A 23994-nucleotide genomic window follows, 5' to 3' on the forward strand; every position below is an offset into this window, starting at 1 on the left:
ATTTACCAATATCTTACCATGTATGTTGCAAGCAATTTATAATTATTAACTCATTTAATGGAAAACGAGAACGTTCTTTCCCTTGTTTATTATGGAATATTTTTCTTCTATTTTTGAGAAACCCAAATCTCACCTTTACAAAAAAACCCAAATCTCATGCTTTACAAAAAAAAAAAAATTCTCAAGAATGCTGATGAATGAAAGATTCTCTCTTTCATTATAGAATTCTTTTTTCTGCAGAGGAAGGGAGAGATAACACTGAACTAATTAATGTATGTTTCACTATCACACACCCATTCTCCCATGACTTGTATTCATTGTATTCATTCATGGAACATGTGTTAATAATTAGGATAGCCCAAGGTCACATGCTTAGTAAGTGGTGTAGCCAAAACTGCAACCCAGGCATTCTGATCTTCCTTCTTAAGCATTACACTGTCTTCCTTCTTAAGATAAAGATGGGACACTATCTATTGAATTTGGCAACTATGAGGTTGTTGGTATTTGCCATGAGAGCAGTTCTGGGGAAAGTGTTGGGGGGAAAAGTCCAGATTATAGTGGGAGGGGGGAGTTTTGCTGTGGGAAGTAAGGAAGTGTTGAGAGTGAGTGTTGATGAAACTACTGAGAATCCCAAATGTGATAGTAACACAGCTGGACTGTGCTAAAGCAGATCCTGCTGCCAGAGGGTAGCTTTTAAAGAATATGAGAAGCCCGAGCATTTATACCTATGGCTGAAGCTGATGGGAGATAAAGACCATTGGAATTAGGGAGGTCAAGGGCATTAATCGCAGTGTCCACATAGTCACATCTTCTAGGTGAAGTTAGTGGGTGACAAGGACAGCTGTTAACTGAGTTGTAAAATTTCCACTGAAATACACAGTTTGGGTGAGAGTCAGAATGGAGAATTCAAAGAACTTGTTGCCCTTGAATTCCTGGATACCAACAGTTGTGTATGGGGCTTATCTTCAAGAGGTATTATTAAGAAATTGAGATTGAGGAGAGAGACCAACCAAGAAACAGACTCTTAAGTGCAGAGAGCAAACTAATGGTGACCAGAGGGCAGGTGGGTGGGGGGAGGGGAGAAATAGGGGCTGAGGATTAGGGAGTGCACTTGTGATGAACACCAGGTATTGTGTGGAAGTGCTGAATTGCTATATTGGACACCTGAAACTGTATGTTAACTGTATTGGAATTAAAATTAAAAAAAAAAAAACTCAGGTGGAATATATTCCTGGGGGATGTAGAATCAAATCAGGGTAAACCCTCCTTGGTTTATGGTAGCTTCTAAGGTAAGCTCCTGTCACAGTTCATAAGAAAGTTTGGGATATTAGGAAGTAATTCTCTGTGTTTCACTTGAAACAGCAATGAAAAAGGTGCAGATTGGGGTTTCAAGCCATGTTTGGGTTGTTTTTCTGCATTCAAGCGTTATTTCTGAAATCCGTTAAAAATATTCCGTGTGGCTGATTCTTCTTTGGCTGGTCATTAGAATGTGGCCTTTTTACCTTGTTTTGGAAATCCGAGGCAATTGGCAGGGTAGTGTGCTAGAGTAATGTAGTGCCTCTTTGAGAGGCTCTCATGGGAAGCTGAAAGAGAAGGTTTGGGGGCTGGGCGGCTTCCTATAATGCCTACAACCACTTCTGCAAAATTGACTCTTCCCCCATGTGTGTTGCAGGTGATATTTGAATCCGTCTCTTTGAAGGGTCATCCTGGCTACATCGCTGTGGACGAGGTCCGGGTCCTTGCTCATCCATGCAGTAAGTCTGTTCCCTCCTCCTCACAGCCTTGCTCCATGCCGGACTGGGGAGCTTGGAGGCTGTAGTCCCCGCACCGCCATTCATTCAGCTCACAACCATTTCTCACCCTCCTTTTTAATCCTTCAGAAATGCTTACATACTCAATGCAATCAGTCCTGAATAAATTCGTCATTTTGCTGGCCTGTTCAACAGGCAGTACCTACAGGAAATTTGCAGAGAGTGGCAAAACATCTTCGTTTGAATCTCTCCCCGTCATTAAGGGAGTCTAAAGTCCTGATTGTTTATTAGTGGGATTCAGACCACTGAAGTGGAAGAATTAGAAGGCTTTGGATGGAATCTTGTGCAATTGTCTTAAAAAAAAAAAACAGCACCAAAACACTGGGCAAATTAGCCACTGCTCACTCACAGGGAAAAGTACCCCAAAGCTATTAATTCTTTAAAAGTAATTTTAGATACACTCATCAGCTCTGTGTAGACGTAGGGAGAGATTTCTCATGTGGTTAGTACTTCTGGTACAGTATCAGGAGTCCTCAAAGGCATACTGCTCCTTCTGTGCCCATCCACTTTCCCCTTGAAGCTCCTTTTGTTGTATTTAGGCTGAGATTTCTGGATGTGTTTGTGCAAAGAACTGTGGTTCCCAGTTTCGAAAAATCCCAGAGGCAGTTGGTGGCATCATATCTGGTGACATTTGGCTGGGGGGGACTGTAATCAGAGGGATACACATGGGGATTAGGGTACCTCCGAGGAGGGCTAGCTGGGGTAGCAGCCGTTCTGCATGTTGGAGATTCCCATTAATTTATTGGCGGCTGTCTGGTTCCAGGTATCTCCCGGAGGGCCCTCTCTACTCCCTCGTCTTTGCCCCTGGTTGTTACAGGGCCTTTCAGTCCTTTCATTTTGGGGCTGTTTTCAGTTCAGCCCCATCCATGTTGCTTTAATTGAAATGACACTTTCCACTTCTGCAATGAATTGTTAGCACCTTGAACATCACTTCCTTCCCCAGCACTAGAATGCCATTGTTGGACTCATTGCTTAGAGCACCTTCTTTGGAAGAATTTGGGACAAGTTCCAAAGGGTTTTGGCAAGACAGTCTTTGGGATAATTGTATTTTGTGTCTGTGCAAGAGAGCCCCTCTTCCCCTAAATCAGCCAGCCTCTCAGTGCTGAGATCCTACTGGGTTATTCATTGCTCTGGTCTAAACTTCCTATCCTTTGAGTTACTTCCTGGGTCTTTGGGATTTCAGTCATGCCTGCTGACCCAGACCTCACATGAAGAAGTCCCCCCAGCCACGCAGTGTTTATATAGTAGATACTCGGTTAATCCCCTCACCTGGATTAAGCCTTCCCCTCCCTGGCCTTCTGGGAATCAGCTGCCCATTAAAGAATGATCTTTGACCTCAGACTGGACAGCTGTGTCAGGAGATGCCTGCCCTCCCTGCGGTCTCCTTAATGCCACACACCCAGCTCTGCACAGCTCTCCCAGTTTTGAGGTAGTCTCTCTGTGAGACCAGGTTAGTTTCCCCAAGCCCTGTGCACATCCCATCATCGTCGGGGACCCTCACCTCTGCTGCAGCCTGCCACACCCCTGCTTCTTACTCAGCGCTTGATGTTTGCACTCTGTCTTTCTTTGGCTCTTCCCAGGAGAATCCAGTCTGGCTTTCTCATAAGGGATCCCAGATCTCTCCACTCGAGCTGGAGTTTTCCCCTCTGCTGTCACCCCACCTGATACCTGTCCCTTGTTCCAGTCTTAGCTCTGCCCCTTGATTCCAAGCGCTGTCCATGGTCTGCTATGAAAGCCAAATGCTCCCTTCTCTCTGAGAAATCTCTATGGGAGAGGGTTGTCTGGAGGGTGTTTGATGCTCCCCACCCTAAAGTCTCATGCCCCCCCCTTTGGAATTCTCCCCCTCCTTGGGGTTGCTCCTGAACTTAGGATTCTCCTGACAGCCTCGTATTCCTCCTGCTGAGGAATGTGGATTGCGTGGTTACGGAATTGCTGAGAGCCAGTTACCCAGCAAATGGGCCATGGGATATAACTCAGAAAGACGTGACTCTGGCTGTGTTCCTTTGTAATGTGAGTGCAACACGGAATTCAGCCTTGATGCTTAGGCACCTTAAGCTTAAACTTCCCAGAAGTCAAAATGTGAGGACACTGCAATAGTGTCTGGAATTGGAAAAATTCCACTTAATTATATGTACAAATACTGGCAGTGCATATAGTCCTCAGGGGTCTATCCATAGCTCCTGAGTTGTGTGGAGGTGAACGGTACCTCGCAAAGGCCCCTGGTTAAGTTCTCTGCTCAGTCTACGTCTACTCCAGCTTTTTATTTATACTTCCTTTCAGTAAGTAAATTATTTGTGCATTAGCTATGTGTCAGGAGTTTGTGCTGGACACAGGGGATACTTAAATGATCAAGTTGGTTAGATCCTTGTCTCCGTGGTGTTAACTTAGCAGACTTGCATAGGGAGGAAAGCTACTAAATAAGTAATCTTAAATAGTAATGAATATAATTTCAGATAGTGATAGTGCTGGGAATATAATAAATGTGAGTGGCTGGCATGAGGGGGGAGTCCTTAGAGTCTAAGGGGCAGGGGAGGTGTCTATGCACATGTGGTCTGAGCTGAGACGGGAGTCCCCTGTGTAGTGATCTAGGGAGTGGGGGGCATGCCAGGCATTGGAAGCAGTAAGTGCACATGTCCTGCACTGGGAATCGGCAGGTGCTGGCAGAACACCGAGAGTGTAGGGAGCGTAGGTGTGGATGAAAGTGGGAGGGAGGCTGAGGCCTGACCACTCAAGCCCCTGAGAGTCCTGATGAGGTTAGGTTTTAATGTAAGAGCAAAAAGGAGCCAGTGGAGGGATTTATCCTAGGGATTGATTTGATCTAAGTGTTACAAGATCACTTTGGCTGCTCTGTGGAGAACAAGTTGAAGGGGAGTAGAGAAGTGAGGAGACCTATCAGGGGGAAAGTTCTGGAATCACGGAAGACGTGGTAATGGCCCGGACCAGGCTGGTGGAGAGATGTCCATTCATCATGCAGCATATGCTTCCTGAGTGTATACTCCAGGACAGGCACTGCGCTGGGTGGATGGGAGTAACTCTCTGCCCTCATTCATTCTCTGCCCTTCCACTGGGACTGAAAACACTGGAAATGAAATCGGCAATTATGTGATCTACAACAGAGTGTAAATTAGTTTGCTAAGGCTCCCATACAAAACCCCACAGTCTAGGGGGGCTTAAAAAGCAGAAATTTATTTGCCCGCAGTTCTGAGATGGAGGTGGCGGGGTTGGTTACTCCTGAGGCCTCTCTCCTTTGCTAGCTGTGTTCTCACATGGGCTTTCCTTTGTGCACACATGCTGGTGATACATCTCAGTGTGTCCAGATTTTCTCTGCTTATCAGGACACCGGATAGATTAGATTAAGGTCTGCCCTAGAAGCCCCATCTCCAAATATGGTCACAGTCTGAGGTGTTGAGCAGTAGGGCTTCAACATAGAATTTGAGGGAGGAGGGGCACCTGGGTGGCTCAGTCAGTTGAGCATCTGGCTTCTGATTTCAGCTCGGGTCATCATCTCATGCTTTATGAGTTCAAGCCCCATTGTCTGTGCTGTTAGTGCAGACCTTACTTGGGATTCTCTCTCTCCCTGTTTCTCTGCCCCTCTCCGGCTCATGTGCGTGTTCTCTCATTCGTTCTCTCTCTCAAAATAAATAAATAAATAAAGAACTTGGGAGGCAGAGGAGACACAATTTACCCCATAACAGATGGTCACCAGTGCTGTGAAGAAACAGGGAGAGAGGTGGACAGATCAGAGATACATTTAGGAGGTAGAGTCAGCTGGTCCCATTTGATAGATTAGTTCGGGAGGCAGAGGCATCAGAAACGGTGCACTCCTGGATTTCCAGCTTACGCAACTGGCTGGTGCAGGCTAGGCTGGGGTAGGTCTATCAAAGGTGGAGCCTGAGTGATGCCTTCCAGCGTTCCCACCGTGCACGCGTCCTTGGGGGCTGCTCATGGGATCATGAGTCACGCAGACTGCTAGAGGCTTCTGAACTGTCCTTTGGGTTGACAGTGCTTCTTTCCCTCTGAAGCTTTCATATTAATGCATTTATGACTTTGCTTACGGTTGTTAAAATTTTAACTATATGGAGAAATATACATTCTCCCCAGGCCTTGTCATTCTCTACTTCTGTCCTCCAAAACATTTTTTCTATTAACATCAGGTCAGTGCTTATCAATAGGCGATTCCACGAAATACTCCAAAAGTTCCAAGGGGTTAGTGCCTGATTTGCAATTGTAGTCTCGATCGATCTGAGCTGAAGTTATGACTTTGAATGATTGCCTCGCAGCTTCCAAAACAGTGACCGACACAGAGGCGTAATACTCAAAGGAAATTATTTTCTCTTACAAACTGGAACCTCTCGTCTATATTTTATAGCCCATTTAACATTTTTGTGTTATTATAAAAGTGTTTTAGCCATAGTCCCCCTCTGCTGTCATTTCTCAGCGTTAGCCCTTAGCAGGGTGGCCACCGCAGTGGCAACCACATATAATAAATGTCAGCACAGTTTTCCACCGGGTTTCTAAGTTTCTTGCTCCCAAGTTGACTTCTGGAATTTTTTAGACTTTTTTTTCCTTCTCATCACAACCTTCTGGGGCCATGTCACTGAGCCCGTGGAGTGTCTGTACCACATTTCTAATGTGTGTACTGCTCTTTCTCCTCAATTGCGTGGCTTCCTACTGAGGACCGTCAGGCTTAAAGAGCGAGAGAAAGGGCACAATAATATGTCTTTGGATGTTGCACTGACATCTGCAGGAGTTTAAATGTCACCAGCATCAAGGCATTTTGCCCCAAATGCATAGCTAGTTTTCTGTTAACCCCATTCAGCAGGATCCCACTTTGGGGTTGCTGGGTCTCAGTGGGGAGTGAGGGTGGAGTGTTTAAAACCACAAGCTGGAGGCCGACCTGGGCCCCAAGGACAAATGTGTTTGGTAAGTTGAAGCTGGCAGGATAAATTCTTTCTCAGAGCTGTAGATGGTGGGGGGGATGACAGTTGAGAGAGCATAGGCCTCAGAAGTGGACTGTGGTCAGGGGAGAGAGGGGGTGGAGAAGAGGGGTCAGAGAGGCCAGGAGCTCAGAGAAGTGGACTGAACAGGTCCCCAACATGAGGAGGATCCCCAGAGAGAGACTTTTGTTGTGAGGTGGGGATGAGGCCCTGGCTCAAAGAGCAGACACCAGAGTAAGGGCATGTAGAGAGAGTGCTAAGCAGGGAGGAGGGTGTTCTCCATAAGCTCCTGTGTTAGGAACCTTGATCGGCGACTAGCAGTCATGTGATCTGCAGCATGCTGCCTGCATTCATGGGGCCACACAAAGGCAGAAGCGGCCAGTGGGAATGATTCTGGATGACTTAGCTGGAGCCTTATAACAGAGACCACACCCAGAGGAGCAGGCCTGCAGATGTGTTTTGTTAGGTCTGCAGGGTGTTTGAATGCAATTCATATATATGTGTGTGTGTGTGTGTGTGTGTGTGTGTGTATATATATATGAATATACACATATATATGAATATCTAATATATTATATTAGATTATATACATATATATGAATAATATATTAGATTATATACATATATATGAATATCTAATATATTATATTAGATTATATACATATATATGAATATCTAATATATTAGATTATATACATATATATGAATATCTATTATATTACATTATATATATATATTAGAGCATATATATGTGTGTGTGTGTGTGTGTGTATATATATATATATATGTTTTAGAGAGAGCACAAGCTAGGGAGAAGGGGAGAGAGAGAGAGAGAGAGAGAGAGAGAGAGAGAGAGAGAGAGAGAGAGAGAGAGAGAGAATATCTCAAGCAGGCTCCATGCTGAGTATGGGTTGCCTTGCCATGGGGATTGATCTCACAACTGTGAGATCATGACCTGAGCTGAAATCAAGGGTCAGATGCTTAACTGACTGAGCCACCCAGGTGCCCCCAAAATTCAGTCAAGATTTTAGAATGAGAGAGGTCACATAACACCTGGATTTCTTACTTGGGTTGACAAACTGGACACTTGGCTGTTGTCAGCCAAGTACTCTGGAATGGCCTTCATCTGCTGGATTTAAGTAACAGCTGCCTCCTTTTAAGGGGTCGTGGAGCTTTATCCATTTTCCTTAGTCCCCTCCACTCCTTATTGCCTCCTTAGTGCTGAGGCTGATGTCAGATACCCATTATTATTGTGTGTGTAACGTTGTTGTTCTTACGTAGAGAGAAATCTTTACTCAAGTCTCTGTCAAAAGTGGGGAAGTGAATGATGGGGCAAGGAGGTGGTGTTTTGTTTTTGTTTGGTTTTATGACTGAGCTACTTCATTCATTTATGTAAGTGGCTCCTGTAGGTGCGTGGGTTCAACATCTGCCGTAAACCGTCAGTGTTTCACCAGAATATTAACACTAGGGGCTATTAAGCCTCTGAACTCTCTACCATTAAACCTAGAAGGGAAGCAGGAAGAGGGATTGAAGACGAAGAAATCCAGACAAAAGGTCTTCTGCCAAGAAGCTGGGAGTCAGAAGCAAGCAGGGGACATTGATCCAGAGAAGATCCATTTCTGATTGCAGAAGTCCCAGACGTTAAACCATTTGCCCAATGTCCCCAAGGGCATGGAGAGACATCCCTTTGTAAAACCCAGCACAGAGCCTCCCAACATTGGAGTTAAAGCTCTTCTCCCTCCCTGCGCAGAGTGGATGTTCCTTTCCCTTTAAACCTGTGGCATAAATGGGCTTACCAGGTTTACTCTCAGTCCCACTTGAAGAATCGACTTGAACTGATAGTTCCAAAAATAACTTGACAAAATTATACAGGAAAGCAAAAAGGAAACAATTTCAGACAATCAAAGCAGCATGACATTTGTCAGGTTGACTAGATGCAGGAATCTTCAATTCTGAGAAGCCCACAAAGACAGGTCTTCCTGGGCCTTCAATTTTTGACACCACTTTAGCAGTGGGGTCCTGAGGGTGGCCCGAGGGGGTCTCTGAGCTGTTGTCATTTGTTTAGAAGCCCGAGCAGAAGGTGTGTGTTTTCACACAGCAAGTCTGCCTCTTCATGCCGAGGGCTTTTGGTTTTGCTGAGCTCTATACCTGGTGACACAGGTTGGTGGAGCAGGTAGTGTGTAGCATGAAGGCTGTGGGGACAAATGGCAAGGAAGAGGGGTGGGAATCACTTGTGATAAGATATTCGGGAGCAGTGAGAGGAACCTGGAGAATCAGCACAGCCTGGCCTGCAAGCCCTGCCTCTGGTCTCTGGGGTCCGGGTGACACTGTGGACTTCTCATTGCCCAGGAAGCTGGACATCACGCTAGTTAAATGTTGACTTTGGGGCCAAAATTTGGACTTAATTCTGTTTCTGTCTCTTATTAACGCTACGTAGCTTTGGGCAAATTAAACTTGTTGGGCTTTGATTTCTGCCTCTGAGAGGGAAATAATAATGTCTACTTTATAGGAATGTTACAAAGTTAAATTAGATGAAACACGTAAAGCATTTATCACAGTGCCTGCCATTATAGGAGCTTTAGATAAGTGACATGATTGTTATTATTTGTCTCTCTGGGTATTTGACTCTCTCTGAAAAGATGACCAAAGGCCCTTGTTGAACCTTCTTGATCCTCTTAACAACTGTTCATTTGGTCCCATTGTGGGGTAGTTGATGTCCATTTCATCATTGATTTGGTTGATGTGTTAGGGGGTCCTTGGCACTTTTTTAAAAAGTTTGTTTTGAGGGAGAGAGAGAATCCCAAGCAGGCTCCACGCAGCACAGAGCCCGACATGGGGCTCATTCCCATGAACCGTGAGATCACGACCTGAGCCAAAACCAAGAGTCGGACGCTTGACCGACGGAGCCACCCAGGCCCCCCAGTGGGATCCTTGGCACCTTTGTGCCTCAGTGGCGAAATTCTACTTCTAGACATTGATTATCAGCCCACTCATCTTTGGAGAGTTCAAATAGGCAAGAACCTGACTCCTCAAACAAGGAAAGAGATGAATCCATTAGCCCAACATAAAACTGCTTAATTCTGGAATTGATTGCTCACAGACCATGTGAGTTTCATTTGAAAGTCCCTTTTCCTGTTATGCCGAGTCCCCAGAGTAAATGACCCACCTCCCTCCCATCCTTAGGAGACACTCTAGCTCAGAGTTAAGAGTGTAGACTCTGCTTGTTTCTCGAGTTCTTGGTGCCTCAGTTCACTCACTATAAGACGAAGATGATCCACCACCAACTGCTTTCAGTTCAGGGAGTTACTATGTGTGCACATGGCACACAGCACCGACCGCTTAGCAGTCGTGAATGATGACTACTGTTTTTCTCCTCCACCTGTGTCCCTCCTTTGCTCTGCCCTCCCTGTGATGTGCATCATCAATGCCATCACCAAGGCCAGGCACCTGGGTCTCAGGTTCAAAGTGCTTTGCTTAAGCTTTCTTTATTTTGCTCACTCAGGCTACAGGGAGGAATTATCTATGCTGAATCCTCTCCATGTGCCCGCCTCCATTTTCTTCTTCCAAACATGCCAGTATTGCCCAGAAGCTAATATTAAGGATTTTGAAGCTCTCAGAGACCTGGATTCATGTCTTAGCTCCCTCACTTTCTGGCTCTCTGTGCCAAACTATAACCCCTCAGAGCCTTAATTTTCTGATCTGTGAAATGAGATACTACTCATCTCAGGGTATTGGTGAGGTTTAAGCGAGGTGATCCTGTAAAACTCTTAGAACAAACAGTAGCTGACTCATAGTAAGTGATCAAACAGCAGTATCTCCTTATTGCACCAGGCCACTTTCTAGGTGCAGGTTCCACCCTGCTGAGCACTCATCTTGCATGGCCATCCACGGATGGGGAAGTGGCGCAGGCTGTTGAATTGAGTCCTCATATGCTGTTTGGTTTCTCTCCTAGGAAAAGCACCTCACTTTCTGCGGCTCCAGAATGTCGAGGTGAATGTGGGGCAGAATGCCACGTTTCAGTGCATCGCTGGTGGGAAGTGGTCTCAGCATGACAAACTTTGGCTCCAGGTAAGAATGGGAGTGGCCCCCTGTGTACACCTGCCCATCCCTTGGTAAGGGAAGAAAGTGTGTGCTGTGATGAAGGGCTTGGTGGGTGAGAGGAGGGGATATTTTTTATTTACCTCTGCTCCTTAGATGATACTCTGCATCCATGATCTTGTTAGATCTTAACTCTAATTCTGTTTTGTGGGCACCAGGATACCCATTTTACAGAAGGAGAAGGCGATACCACAAACATAAAAGTGACAGAACTAGAATTTGCAACTATGACCTTTCTAAGCTGGCCTCTAACAGACTTTGTCCATTAAGCCCAGAGACACAGGGCTAAGACAAACTCAGTACTTTAGATTCTGGGTATGTGGAATCCTAAAATCTTGGGTGGAGGGAACCTAGCTGCTACTCAGTGGTCCACCAGATTCCTATTTGTTCCTCCACAGCCTTCTGGTGAAGTCTTACAAAATCACCCTTTACCAGAATATTTCGCTAAATGAGCAAAGCCATCTCTTCTTTGGCTGAATGAGTCCATCAGGAACGTCTGCTGGAAATTTGTTCTGAGTTAGAATCTGTCCCACTCGTAGGTCTGCTCGTTAGCCTTACTTTCAAAGCAAGATAAAAGAGAATCTCTTTTAGTGGAGGTAGGGGAAAGGATGGGACCTAGAATTAGACACAGATTGTTACAGCATCAGAGATACTCCCACGGATGCTGATGTAGAAATACCAAGGGCTAAGGCAGCACAGAGAGTCAAACTGCTGTTCAGTGAGTAGCCACCAGGCACATGCGGCTGTTGAACAGATTTTGGTTTTGTTTTTTATTTTCTATTTATTTATTTTTAAATGTTTATTTTTGAGAGACCACGTGCCAGCAGGGGAGGAACAGAGAGACAGGGGCAGAGGATTCGAAGCAGGCTCCATGCTATCAGTGCAGAGCCCCACACAGGGCTCGAGCTCACAAACCATGGGATCATTACCTGAGCTGAAGTAGGATGCTCAACCGACTGAGGCACCCCGGTGCCTTGTTTTATTTTTTATTTTAAACAGATTCATTGAGGTATAATGGAGATACAGAATTTAAAGTGTGTAATTTAATACATTTTCACATGTGTGTATATATGTGGAACTTTGATCACAATCAAGGTACTAGACATGGCCATCATGCTCAAAGTTTCCTCGTTCCCATTTGTAATCCCTGCTTTCTGCCTTCTTCACTCTTATCTGTCTCCAGGCAATCACTGATCCACGTTCTGTCACTAAACAGTTGATTCTGAAACTATATGGGTTTGAACTGGGTGGGTTCAATTATACATGGATTTTTTTCCGATAAATACAGTATAGTATTGTAAATGTATTTTCACCTCCTTATGATTTTCTTTTCTCTAGTTTCCTTTATTGTAGGAATGCAGTCTATAATATAGCATACAGAACATGTGTTTATTGGCTGTTTTATCAGTGAAGTTTCTGGTCAACGTAGGCTATTAGAAGTTTAGTTTTGGGGGAGACAAAAGTCATACATGGATTTTTGTATGTGTAGGGGTTCAATGCTACTAACCCACATTGTTGAAGGGTCAAGTGTATATTAATTTACATGTTCTAGAATTTTCTATAAACGGAATCACACAGTATGTACTCTTTTTTCGCTCAACATAATTATTTTGAGATTCATCTCTGATATTGTGTATGTATATAGTTTATTTAAAAACTTTTCTTTGTGGAGTAATATTCCATTGTGTGAGGATACCATAGTTGCTTTATATATTCATCTGCTGATGATATGGGTTGTTCAAATACTGGTTATTTAAAAATAAGTTGCTGTGAACATTCGTGACTTGAATGGACTTAGGGGCATATGCTTCCATTTCTCTTGGGTAGAAGTGGAATGGCTGGGTCATATGGTGGATGTGTAACTTCCTAAAGAACTGCTTAGCTCTTTTCCTATATGGTTGTGCCATTTTTCACTCCCATCAGCAGTGTATGGGAGCTATAGTTGCTTACCAATATCCTTACCACCACTTGGTATGATCAGTCTTTCTGGTTTTAGCCATTTGAATAAGTGTGTAGTGTTACTTCACTGTGATTCTAGTTTTCCTTTCCCTCATGACCAAGAATGTTGAACATCTCTTCATGTGCCCATTTGCTTCCATTTGTATGTCTTCTTTGGTGCAGTGCCCGTTTAAGTATTGTGCTCATTTATTATTGGTTTGTTTGCTTATTATTGCATTTTGGTAGTTCTTTCTATATTCAGAATACAAATTCTTTGTCAGATACATGGTTTGCAAATGTTTTCTATGTGTGGCTTGTCTTTCTATTGTCTTAACAGTAGCATTGGAGGAATAGTTTTTAAATTCAGATGAAATCAGGGGTGCCTGGGTGGCTCAGTCGGTTGAGTGTCTGACTTTGGCCTCAGGTCATGCTCTCACGGTTCGTGGGTTCGAGCCCCGTGTTGAGCTCTGTGCTGACATCTCAGAGCCTGGAGCCTTCTTCAGATTCTGTGTCTTCCTCTCTGTCTCTCCCTCCCCTGCTTGTGCTCTGTCTCTGTCAAAAAGAATAAATGTTTAAAAAACATTAAAAAAAATAAGTTCAGATGAAATCAAATTTATCATTTTTTTTCTTTTTTGGATCTTTTCTGGCATCATTTCTATGAAATGATCTTTGCCTAACCCCAGGTCACAATGATTTTTTTTTGTTTTCTTCTAGAAATTTTATAGTTTTAGCTTTTACATTTAAGTCTGTGATCCAGTTTAATTTTGCATATGGTGTGAGGTATGCATCAAAGTTTGTGTGTGTGTGTGTGTGCGCGCGCGCGCGTGCGCATTTGGATACCTCAGTTGTTGTGGCATCATTAGTTGAAAAGAACATTCTTTGCTGTACTGCTTTCATCCACATATGTGTGGGGCTCTTTCTGGGCTCTTCTGTTCCACTGATCTCTTTGTCTATACCACTGTCCCACTGACTTGGTTACTATAAGCTTTATAATGCGTTTTGAAACCAGGTATTGTTAGTCCTCCGGTTGTGTTTCATTTTCAGAGTGATTCTGGCTATTCCAGGTCTTTTGCATTACCATAGGACTTTTAGAATCACTTTGTCAACTTCTACAAAAAAAGCCTGTTGGGATTATGATGGGGATTGATTGCATTGAGTCTATAAATCACTTTTGGAGAGAACTGACATCTTAGCAATAATGACTTTTGTGAGTATGAACATGGTATATTTCTTCATTTATTGAAGATCTATAGTGATTTCATTCAGCAAGGTCTTGCAGTTTTCAGTGTATAGGTCTTACACATTTTTTTTTGGTCAGACTTATCCTTTTTGGTCTAAAAAGATCTCAATTTCTGACTTTTCACTGCTAGTGTATAGAAATACAATTGACTTTCATATATTGATCTTGTATGCTAGAACCCTGTTAAACTTAAAACAGCTATTTACATTTAAATTAATCAAAATAAATACAATTCAGAACTTAGAAGTCCAGTCAAACTAGTCACATTTCAAGTGCACAGTAGCCACATGCATCTGGTGGCCACCATGTTGGGCGAGCAGAGACAGAACATTTGCAACATTGCAGAAAGTGTTACTGGAGAGCACAGCTCAAGCTCCAAGGAAACAGGGATGTTGTTTAGAAGAAACTAACTCCAGTTACCTCCACCTTCATTTATTGAAAGATCTCCATCACGTTTTCAGGCTGACTTAGCGTGAATGTTGGTCCCTAGCCCATTCGGAATCATCTCTGCACACTTTGATGGGATTTGATAGCATTGCTTCTCTTCTTGGATTTGAACCTATCTCCCACAGTTTGGAAAATCCCTGGGTGAAATTGCACCTCTAGGAGCTAACAGTTCTTTCTTGTTCCTTAGTGCAGTAGAATGAAAATAACAGTGGTGCCTGAACCTCCTGTTTCCTTGGGCTGCCTGCAGACCCCAAGAATCCTTATAAACTTCCATGTGTCACTTAAGTATTTAGTGCTATTTACTCTTTCGATTGTAATTTGTATTAAGGTGCATCAGGCTCTCAAGAAGCTTTGTCATTTCAATGGCATTGCCCCAGTTGGGTCAGGAGACTGAAAAGGAACAATCACAGTATTCTCAGCACCTTTACTTAGCTTTTCCAATTATTTTATGATCATAATTGCTACATTTCTGAGTTGCACGTCCTAAATCTTGGGTTTGTCAGTGGAAGGGTGTTAGAATGTAATAGAAGTTTTGAAGAAAATAGAAACATATGGTGCGGAGCTCTTCCACACCTCATATACCTGCTTTTCAGTGTAAACCAAATCTTAAGTCACAGAATGTTTTTCAGGTGGCTTACAGTGGGACATAAAGCATGACAAGATATCATAAATTAAAAGTGAGGTGACACAAGATAGGAAAAGAAGACCTTGGAGCTGGTCATAATGTTAAAAACTGCGTTTCTCCACATCTGTGGCGTACCGGTGGGTCACAATTGGAGGCCCCAGTACCACAGCCGCCAACGGAATAACTTGTCAGACATACAGTTCACGGTGTCCACAAGATAAACACAAACCAATTTCTCGGGAAAATTCTAACTTGTTCACACAGAAGCCGGATAGGAATTGTTCCCAGGAGTCCTCATAAAGAAAACAATGTGTGATATAAGGAACACCGTTCTCCACCACAGCCTTATTGAGGGCACACAAGTGACTTTCTCAGGCTTGTTTCCTATAATGGTGCTCTGTACAAGAGTAGTTTGGGGAGGTGGTCGAAGAGGCAGGGGTGGGCGTGGGCAGTGCAATATGACAAAGGTCCCCAATTCTCTGCTAAATCCATCTCCATCCTGGGATACTTTAAATATAGGTGGTGAGTGAAGAGATTCAGTAGCTATTCCTTTAAGGAAACCACTGGAAATACTGTCTCCCTCATCTATATTTCAGGAAATATTGGGAGGTAGATGGTTTATCCTCTGCTCGCCGGCAAATGTCTACTTGGCTGGTTAAGTCCAGGCTTGTATTCAGCAGTGTAGCTGGAAGTAAGTTAATGTCTTTGTACAAAATATGAGGCCCCTGTCATAACACCTGTCACTCAGGATGCCACTGTGTCCTGATCTAAGACAGGCTAAGGCAGTAGTGAATTTCTCATGATTTGGCTGCTTTGGATCTGTTCCAGCGCCTAGAGGAGTAGCAGCCTGCAGACTGGCCGGAGTTCTGTTCCACATATCAAGGCTGTTGTGACTCAGCCTGAGAATCTCCGAAGCAAGAGAAACAGGCATGTTGTGGCCAACAGTCTGCCTTTCAACAATGCTGTTTGCTTCTGTAGCTTCCAAGATATGCTGAGGAATCACTAAGCCACCAAAGATGGAAACATTTTTATCCACCAGTTTTCGGTCTGGGAAATAAAGCCAGTGACTTTGTTTCCGGAATAGTATGTCGGTGCCCCCTCTCTCTGGCAATGTTTGAGGAGTGGTCAGTGGACTCCTAGTGTGAGATAAATCCCTATCATCTGTGTAGCAGAGAATGCTTGCCTTCCTTTCTGTCCAGTGGGGCTCTCTAGCTTGCTTATCCTTAAGTGCTTTCTGATCATAAATTAATCAGTTAAAAAGGAAGACCAGCCCATACCCCTGTTTTACTCTCCCCTAGAAACTTTATATGCTCTTTGGAAGCATATAAAGCTTTTGGTGCGGGCTTTCATGGAATTACATTGCAAGCTCTACCTAAGAATCAATGGACAGGACCTTTGCGAAACGTGTATCCCCCAGCCTAGAACAATGAGTCCCTCAGGGAAAAGGCTGATAAAGGCCGAGCAAAGTTACAAACAAACTCGTCTTGTTTGGGACAGATTTCTCCTTGAGGAGAAGAATATAATGGCATGGCCTCTGGTGGAAGGGGCCTCATTTATAACTTGCTAATTTCTTAGGTGGTACATTGGCCTGAGGAATCCGAACTTAGAATTTTTAAGCATTTTTTAAACAAGTAGATGGTTTGCATTCTGCGTGGAATGTCTAGTAACCAAAGCAGCCTACAGTTCGGGGAGCCCTTTAAAAAAACAGAACAGTTGGGACGCCTGGGTGGCTCCATCCATTAAGCATCCAACTCTTGAGTTTGGTTCAGATCATGATCTCATGGTTTGTGGGATCGAGCTCCACGTCAGGCTCTGTGCTGACAGTGCGGAACTTGCTTGGGATTCTCTCTCTCCCTCTTTCTGCTCCTCCCGTTTGCGCATGTGCTCGCTGCCTCTCAAAATAAATGTTAAAAGAAATAAAGAACAGTGTTCAGGGTACAGCTAGGTGGAAGTGTGCTGACAGACTATCGGTGCATTGAAAATGTGCCTGGGTACATCTTTTCTGGAAACGAATTGGGCAATAGATAGCTAAAATCTTAAATGAACATACTCGTCCAAGAAGTAATTTTACTTTTGGGAATTTACCTAAGAAAATAACCAGAGGCAGAAAAAAATTGATGTATTCGCGAGTATGTTCAAAAGGAAGAAACCTGAGAAAAACCTGAATGTCCAGCAAAAGGGACTGACTGATTAGGTAAATGCTGGAATGGGGTCATTAACAGATTATAGAAGTATATTTAATGCTATTTCCACTGTATGTATTTAAGTGAAAGGAGCAAGTTATAAAACAATATGCTTGGTATATTTTTATCAAAAAGTAAACATGTATGAATGCATATTTATGCACACATCTACATACCTATGTAAATATGCACATATTAACACTATAAGGCAAGTTATCAGGACATTCAATAATTGATTGTGATGGTAGATTATGTATGCTTTGTATTTCCATCTTTTCTGTTTCCTCCAAATACTTTGAAATGAATATAGGTAACTAATACAAACAGAAAAAAGGGTAGGCACAGCAGAGTTTAGAAGCAGCAGTGCATCTTCCCCCAAGGGTAAACTTAGCCTCAGCTTCCCCCCACACGCTCATCACCACTAGATATCCTTTATCCAAGAGGAGGTTGGAAATACCCCGTGTGTGTCAGCTGGTCTTTATGGAACGCTGCGCTCTACGGGACTCCGTGTGTGAACTTCTCGGGGCTCCACAGCAGGCCCTGTCAGCCCCACCACAGGGCTTGTTTCCAGGCCTCTCCACAAAGGATTTGCTTCCCCATGGGTTTGTACAACAAATAACATTTGACAAGTCCCAGAAATGAGGCCGTGAGTCCAAACGTTTGGAAGAGATCTCCGTAGGGGCAGCATGTGTATTTAGGCACATCACAGGCACTGGACCGGGAGCAGACCCTAATCTGGCAGGAAAAGGCTCTTGCCCTGTGAGCTCATCAGCTCGACAGCAGGCACGCCAGGGCTGATGAGATAAGCAGACATGTCAGTCCTTTCTGCAGCTGATTTTTCCAGTAAACTTGTTCCCCTGCTCCCTGAAGGGCTGCTGCTGGCCCAGGGCTGTGAGTGTGCTGGACCCAGCTCCTCCACGTCCTGCCCACACCTGCATCAGGTGTCCGTTCCATGTGGAACTGCTGTTGAAGACCTAGTGGCCACACAACAACTAGACAATGATGGAAAGTGAATGATAACACAACAGCTGACATGTGTAGCACAGTTGGTTACACGTATGATGGACTTAATTCTCATAGCCAGGCTTTCAGGGAGTTGCTTCTTTTAGCCCCGTTTTGTAGATGAGGAGGCTGTCTTTGAAGGGGGTCAGTGAAGTCCCGTAGGTCGTGAGCCGTGGAGGCAGGATGGGATTGTCAGTCTGTGTCACGATCTTTGGTCTTGAGCATCTTTTCCTGGTCACCTTGTAGACCCGACACTTATGTCACCATACCAGCCTTTCTTTCCATACAGGTGGCTTCCTATTAAAAAAAGATTCATTTATGTAGCACGTATTTACACACCTCTAATTGGTACTGTACTAGATACTTAAATAGGTCTGTGGTTCTCAAAATTACAAAAAAAAAATCAAAATGTAAGTCAAACCCTTAAGTCATACCCTTGGTTTTTTTGTTTTTTGTTTTTCAAATTGTTCCTGTTCATTCTTCTCCCCTTCGCTCTGTTTCCTCAGTATGATGTCTACACTTGTAGTGTGGCTTTCTTCAACTCCCACTTCTTCCCAGAAGTGGCCCTTGTGAAAGTCACCAGTGCTTTTCTTGTTGATGAAGCCAGTCGTGGTGATGATGATGGTGATGATGCCTTCAACTTTTCTTTCAGTGTTTGATGATGCTGACTGCCCCCCCTTCAAGTTCCCTCTTGGTTCCATGAAATCATTTGCTGACAACCACGAAGGGTCTGAGAGTTTACCTTAATTGCAGGCTAATGAGTTAGCCTACACAGCTTCATAGATGCTGGCAGAAGATGTGAGACTCATGGGTCAGAGATCAAGGACTTTATTAGTCACCGCACCACATCACACAGCATGACCTTCATGTTTGCCCCACAGTCTCCCCCAACCCCTGCCAAGTCCAGTGAGAATGACATGGGGGTGGTTCCGGGTCGGGTTTACACACAGTGGGTCTGTGCCACTTTTTATTGTTAGCTTTATTAAGATCTAATTTATAAACCATAAAGAATACTAGCAAGTCTAGAATTCAGTGTTTTTTAGTGTATTCGCAGTCATGGCATGGTCATCCCATGCTTTTCTTTTCACCTGCAGGTGCCCTAGATCAAAAAATAGCTCCTTTAGGGCAACTCGGGATGAAATTCTAGCTGGGCTTTGGATCTACAGAAGGTTGCATGCTCTCAAATTCCTCTGCACCCAGTGCACCGACCCCTCCTCCATCATCCTGTGCAACGCATCTCTGAGGATTGTAGCTAACTTGGACCTGGAAATCTCCCTTCATGCACTAACTCTGTCTTGTTCACTTCCTAATACCCTTTCCTCAGTGTCTTCCCTCAGCCTGTCCTCAGTTTATGCACTTGAGGATTTGGTCTCCGCTCATCCCGGCCCTAGCACGTGGGAGCTGAAGGAGGAGCCGGGAGCGAGCAGGACCTGCTTCGTAGAACTTAACCATCTGACAGACACAGACATGAAGCAACTAACACAGAGTTAAATATTTCGGTGTAAATGTGGCCAGGCTGTTGGGGAAGAGTGGGTCTGCTGGGTAGGGAGTCGGGGGGATCATGAGTATCTAAGAAGTGGCCTTTGATCAGAGTTCTGAGAGGGGAACTCGAAATAGTCAAAGGGAGATAGAGGCACCCAGGGAGGAGGCACGTGGGCTAGCCCTTCACCACCTGCCCATCCTCTTTGCTCAGGGCTCAACACTCCCTATGGGGCTTATGCCAGGACGCTCCTGACTCTCCAGGAACTCTGGACCCAGAGATTCACCCCAAATGAGCAGTCAGCCATGCGTGCATCGGGCCCATGGGAGGGCTTCAGCATAGCTAATCACAAATGATTTATGTCCACTTCTATTTCTTCTAACTTTTAATAAAAAAATCAAAAGCTATTGTTTAGAGACTGCCAGAGAGGTACAAATATGTTCTTAAGAGAATCAATGAGTCAGATTTTAGTGAGTTTCCAAATGTCATGCCATTGAAGCAGTATGACTAGAAGTGAAAAGAATATTCATTACAAGTGAATTGTGAGAATTTCACTTAAATATTCCCTAGCCAGGAGATTTCTGGAACAATTAGAATAATTTTCAGCTGGAAATACTGGGCCTCATTTTCCGTGTCCGTGTGTGTGTGTGTGTGTGTGTGTGTGTGTGTGTGTGTGTGTGTGTGTGAGAGAGAGAGAGAGAGAGAGAGAGAGAGAGAGAGAGAGAGAGAGAGAGAAGCACAAAGCAGCTCAGAGAAGGCTTTCTGGACCCTGTATTAGAGTATCTCCTATAAAACAGCCATCACGTCTGTTGCACACAGCTCCCTTTTATTAAAGACCATACTGTGCCCACTTCCACCAATCACAAATCAATTACAAGCCTGCATGCTCTCTCTGAAATAATGACAGCCATTTTTGCAGGCTATGTCTTATCTCTCTGTGAAGGGAATAATGCCATGACATAGGAGCAGAGGGGAGGGGGAATTGCAAAATGATGAGGCCATTAGAGATGCCTCAGTAGCTCATAGAGTAGTGTGAAAACAGCAGATCGTCCGTGGCATCCGGTGTTTCTGTGATTTCCTCTCTAGGTAGTTCCTGAGGATAGGTCTTGCCTGAGGGTGGAAGGATGCGTGCATGCTAGGGTCAGAAATACTAACGTGTGGGTATTTGCAACACCTGTTCTTGCAGAGAGTGTGACTCTCAAATAATGTAAACAAACAAAAAGCTAAGGAAAGGTGGAATTTGAGTTGTTGTAAAAGAGAGACCAGCAGATGAAAGTGAAGAAAGAAAAACGAGAGATTTCAAAGGAAGCTGTCGCCATGATGAGGGAGGCATGAGTATAAAATGGGATTAAGCAGGACGACAGCTTAGCTTAAACTATGCCTTTGTTCAATTAAGAAGATATGCACCCCCTGGATGGATGAATTGGGACTAAGGTTCACCTTCTGGAAAGCAGCATCTTTGTGGGCTTAGAGCTTGGCAAGCAGACAAAGCCTTTGGGCAAAGAAAACAGATAACCTTCCTCCAAGTGGACTCAGTGAGCTGGTGGTCTGGACTGGTCTGAGCAGTAAAGCATGAGCTGGATTTGAATGTCACACCAGTGGCTGGGCATCTTTGGTGCAGCGACCACTTGCTCAACCACAGGAAGTGGCCTGGATTTAAGGGATGTTTCCATTCCCGTATTATGAGGTATGGTTTGGCTTCTTCCTTTGCATTCAGGGACTTAAGAGGACCATAATCTTCAAGTCTTGGAGACCTAGGACAAAGTGAGCAGCATCAGCATCACTAGGGAACTTGTTAGAGATGCAGATTATCTAGCCTCACCCCTGACCTGCTGATTCACCCTGGAGGTAATTGCAATGCCTGCTAACTTTTGAGAACCACTGCTTTAGACTGATGAGATTGGGTTAAGAAAACCTTACCTGAACCTAATAACATATCAGGTACCCCATTGCTTAATAACGTATTCAGAGAGTCTGTTAGCCAAGGATGTGGGACAATGCTTGGGCAAAGCATCTTCACATAGATATTTCTGGATTAGAGACCGCTGAGGTTTCCAGAAAGCTAGGCATCTGGGCTTCTGTTACAGCATTTCCCAAACTGTTTTCTCTGGAGCAATCGTTTCCTGCAAGATGGCAGTTGATGTTCTTTGAATAATCTGCGTACTCTACCCTCCTTTCTCAGAGTCATTGTGAACCATGTGTTGTCATATATGGATGGTGTTTTGGCAATGTGATTTTAAAGTCTCATTCTCTGGAATCAGATCACCTGGGTCCACTCTGTAACTTAGTCACTCAGCAAACTCATATAAGGACGTGCTAGTACTCGTGTGGTTGGTTCATGGACTCTTCCCCAACAGACTCACTGAATTGGAATCTGCCTTTTTAATGAGATCCCCAGGGGATTTGTATGTACAATAGTTTAAGAAGTACTATTCATAAAGCATGTTGCTTGACCTCTCTCTGCCTCGGTTTTCTCACTTATAGCATTTTTTAATGTTTATTTTTGAGGGGCGGGGGAGCCAGAACCTGAAGCAGGCTCTAGGCTCTGAGCTGTCAGTGCAGAGCCCAATGCAAGGCTTGACTTGCAAACCATGAGATCATGACCTAAGCCTCAGTAGGCTGCTTAACTGACTGAGCCACCCAGGTGCCCTGTAAAATAGCATTAATAGGGCTTATCTCATGCTTTGTCATGCATGAGAAGCACCTGGAGGGTTTGTTAAAACTGAACTGGGCACCTGGGTGGTTCACCTGGTTAAATGTCTGAGTCTTGATTTCGGCTTAGGTCATGATCTCTGCTCTGGTCATGATCTCGAGGTCATGGGATTGAGCCCTACGATCAGCTCCGTGTTGAGCCTGGAGCCTGCTTGGGATTCTCTCTGTCCCTCTCTACCACTCTCCTGCTCACACACTCTCTCTATTAAATAAATATACTTAAAAAAAAAAAAAAAACCCAAAACCAAACTAGAATGGCTCCACCCCTAGAGTTCCTGACTTAACGTCTAGGGTGGGGCCAGAGAATTTGCATTTCTAACAACTTTGCAGGGGATGCTCATATAGTGGATGTGTAGACCACATTTTGAGAGCCAGTGTTCTGGATCATTCTAAGAACATAGCTTTTTCCATGCTGACCCTGTTGTCCTTCACGAAGCATGGTGTTTCAATACTCAACTTTATGTGTATAGTTTACCCTTTTTGCTGTTTTGTTGGAACTAATAACAGAGTATGTAAGGAGGAAAAAACTCAGATTGCCAACCCCAATAAACAATATCTAGAAATGGATATCAGCCCTGGGATTCTCTTTAAAATGTGCTTTTCCAACAACTATTCAGGTGATGGTGATGGCCCAGGAACTTCACCCTTGGAGAAGTACTTTCACAGAGATTTTTAAAGGATTAAGTGAATTCTGTCATGTAAGCCAGTTAACACAGTGTCTAGCACAGATTGTACTTAGAAAACGTTAATGTGACTTTTACTTAATATATGCTCAGACAAATCCTGTTAGGTTAAATAAAATATTTATCAAACTCAGTCATGGAGCTCTTGATTCCTGGGAGATGTGTTGACTTTTGGGGGAAGTAGGGTGTGATTGCAGGGGTGCTCCAACTTTCCCACATAGGGAGTGTTCTCTGAAGTCAGTTCTCAGCCTGGTCCCCCCCACCCCACCCATTCTGGCTTTTTAAACATCGATTCTGGGGTAGACTGCCAGCAGATCTCAAGGCAGTGGCTTTTGGGACTTCAGGAGACCCCGCGTTTGAGGTACCATAGGAGGAGACAGAGATGGGAAAGTGCTGGGTTAGAGTGGATGCTATTGGTGTTTGTGATGGTGTCCTTTAAGAGCCAGCACCCCCCAGTCCTAAGGCACTGGGCAGTTGGCTGCTATAGGCTCACAGCTGCCCCTTCCCCAAAGAACTGCCCTGGGGCTAATGGGAACAATTTTCTCCTTTTCCCACCTGGCAGGTCCTGACCAGTGACTGACTGACATGGGCTACCAGTCCTGGCTCCTTGCCTCAAGCTAGGATCAACTCTGGTACATTTAAAGGCTCCCGAGGTCCCATGGAGTCAGGCTGAAGCTGGACTAAGTTTTGATAACATTCTTGCTAGGCTCCTTTTCTCACTGTGTCCTTTACCCGCTTTGTCCTCAGGACACTCGGTAGGTCACCATGTCTCAGACTCTGCTTCTGGGAAACCCAGCCCTGTCAGTGCTCACTGGGAAATTTATCCAATTTGCCACGG

The 23994-nt window shown here is 44.3% G+C and overlaps 1 protein-coding gene across 17 annotated transcripts in view; it reads left to right on the forward strand.

Moving 5' to 3' along the window:
• PTPRT (protein tyrosine phosphatase receptor type T) overlaps nucleotides 1–23994 on the forward strand; it is a 1067285-nt gene that overhangs the window by 359779 nt on the left and 683512 nt on the right. For all 17 annotated transcript variants that reach the window (XM_019458468.2, XM_019458472.2, XM_053890232.1 and 14 more), the window contains 2 exons: nucleotides 1673–1754; nucleotides 10701–10816. In XM_019458468.2, coding sequence (XP_019314013.2) covers nucleotides 1673–1754; nucleotides 10701–10816 — 198 coding nt within the window. The remainder of the gene's footprint in view (nucleotides 1–1672; nucleotides 1755–10700; nucleotides 10817–23994) is intronic.

This window comes from Panthera pardus, unplaced genomic scaffold (genome assembly GCF_024362965.1).
Source record: "Panthera pardus isolate Hobbes unplaced genomic scaffold, ASM2436296v1 HiC_scaffold_25, whole genome shotgun sequence".
Classification (NCBI taxonomy): domain Eukaryota; kingdom Metazoa; phylum Chordata; class Mammalia; order Carnivora; family Felidae; genus Panthera; species Panthera pardus.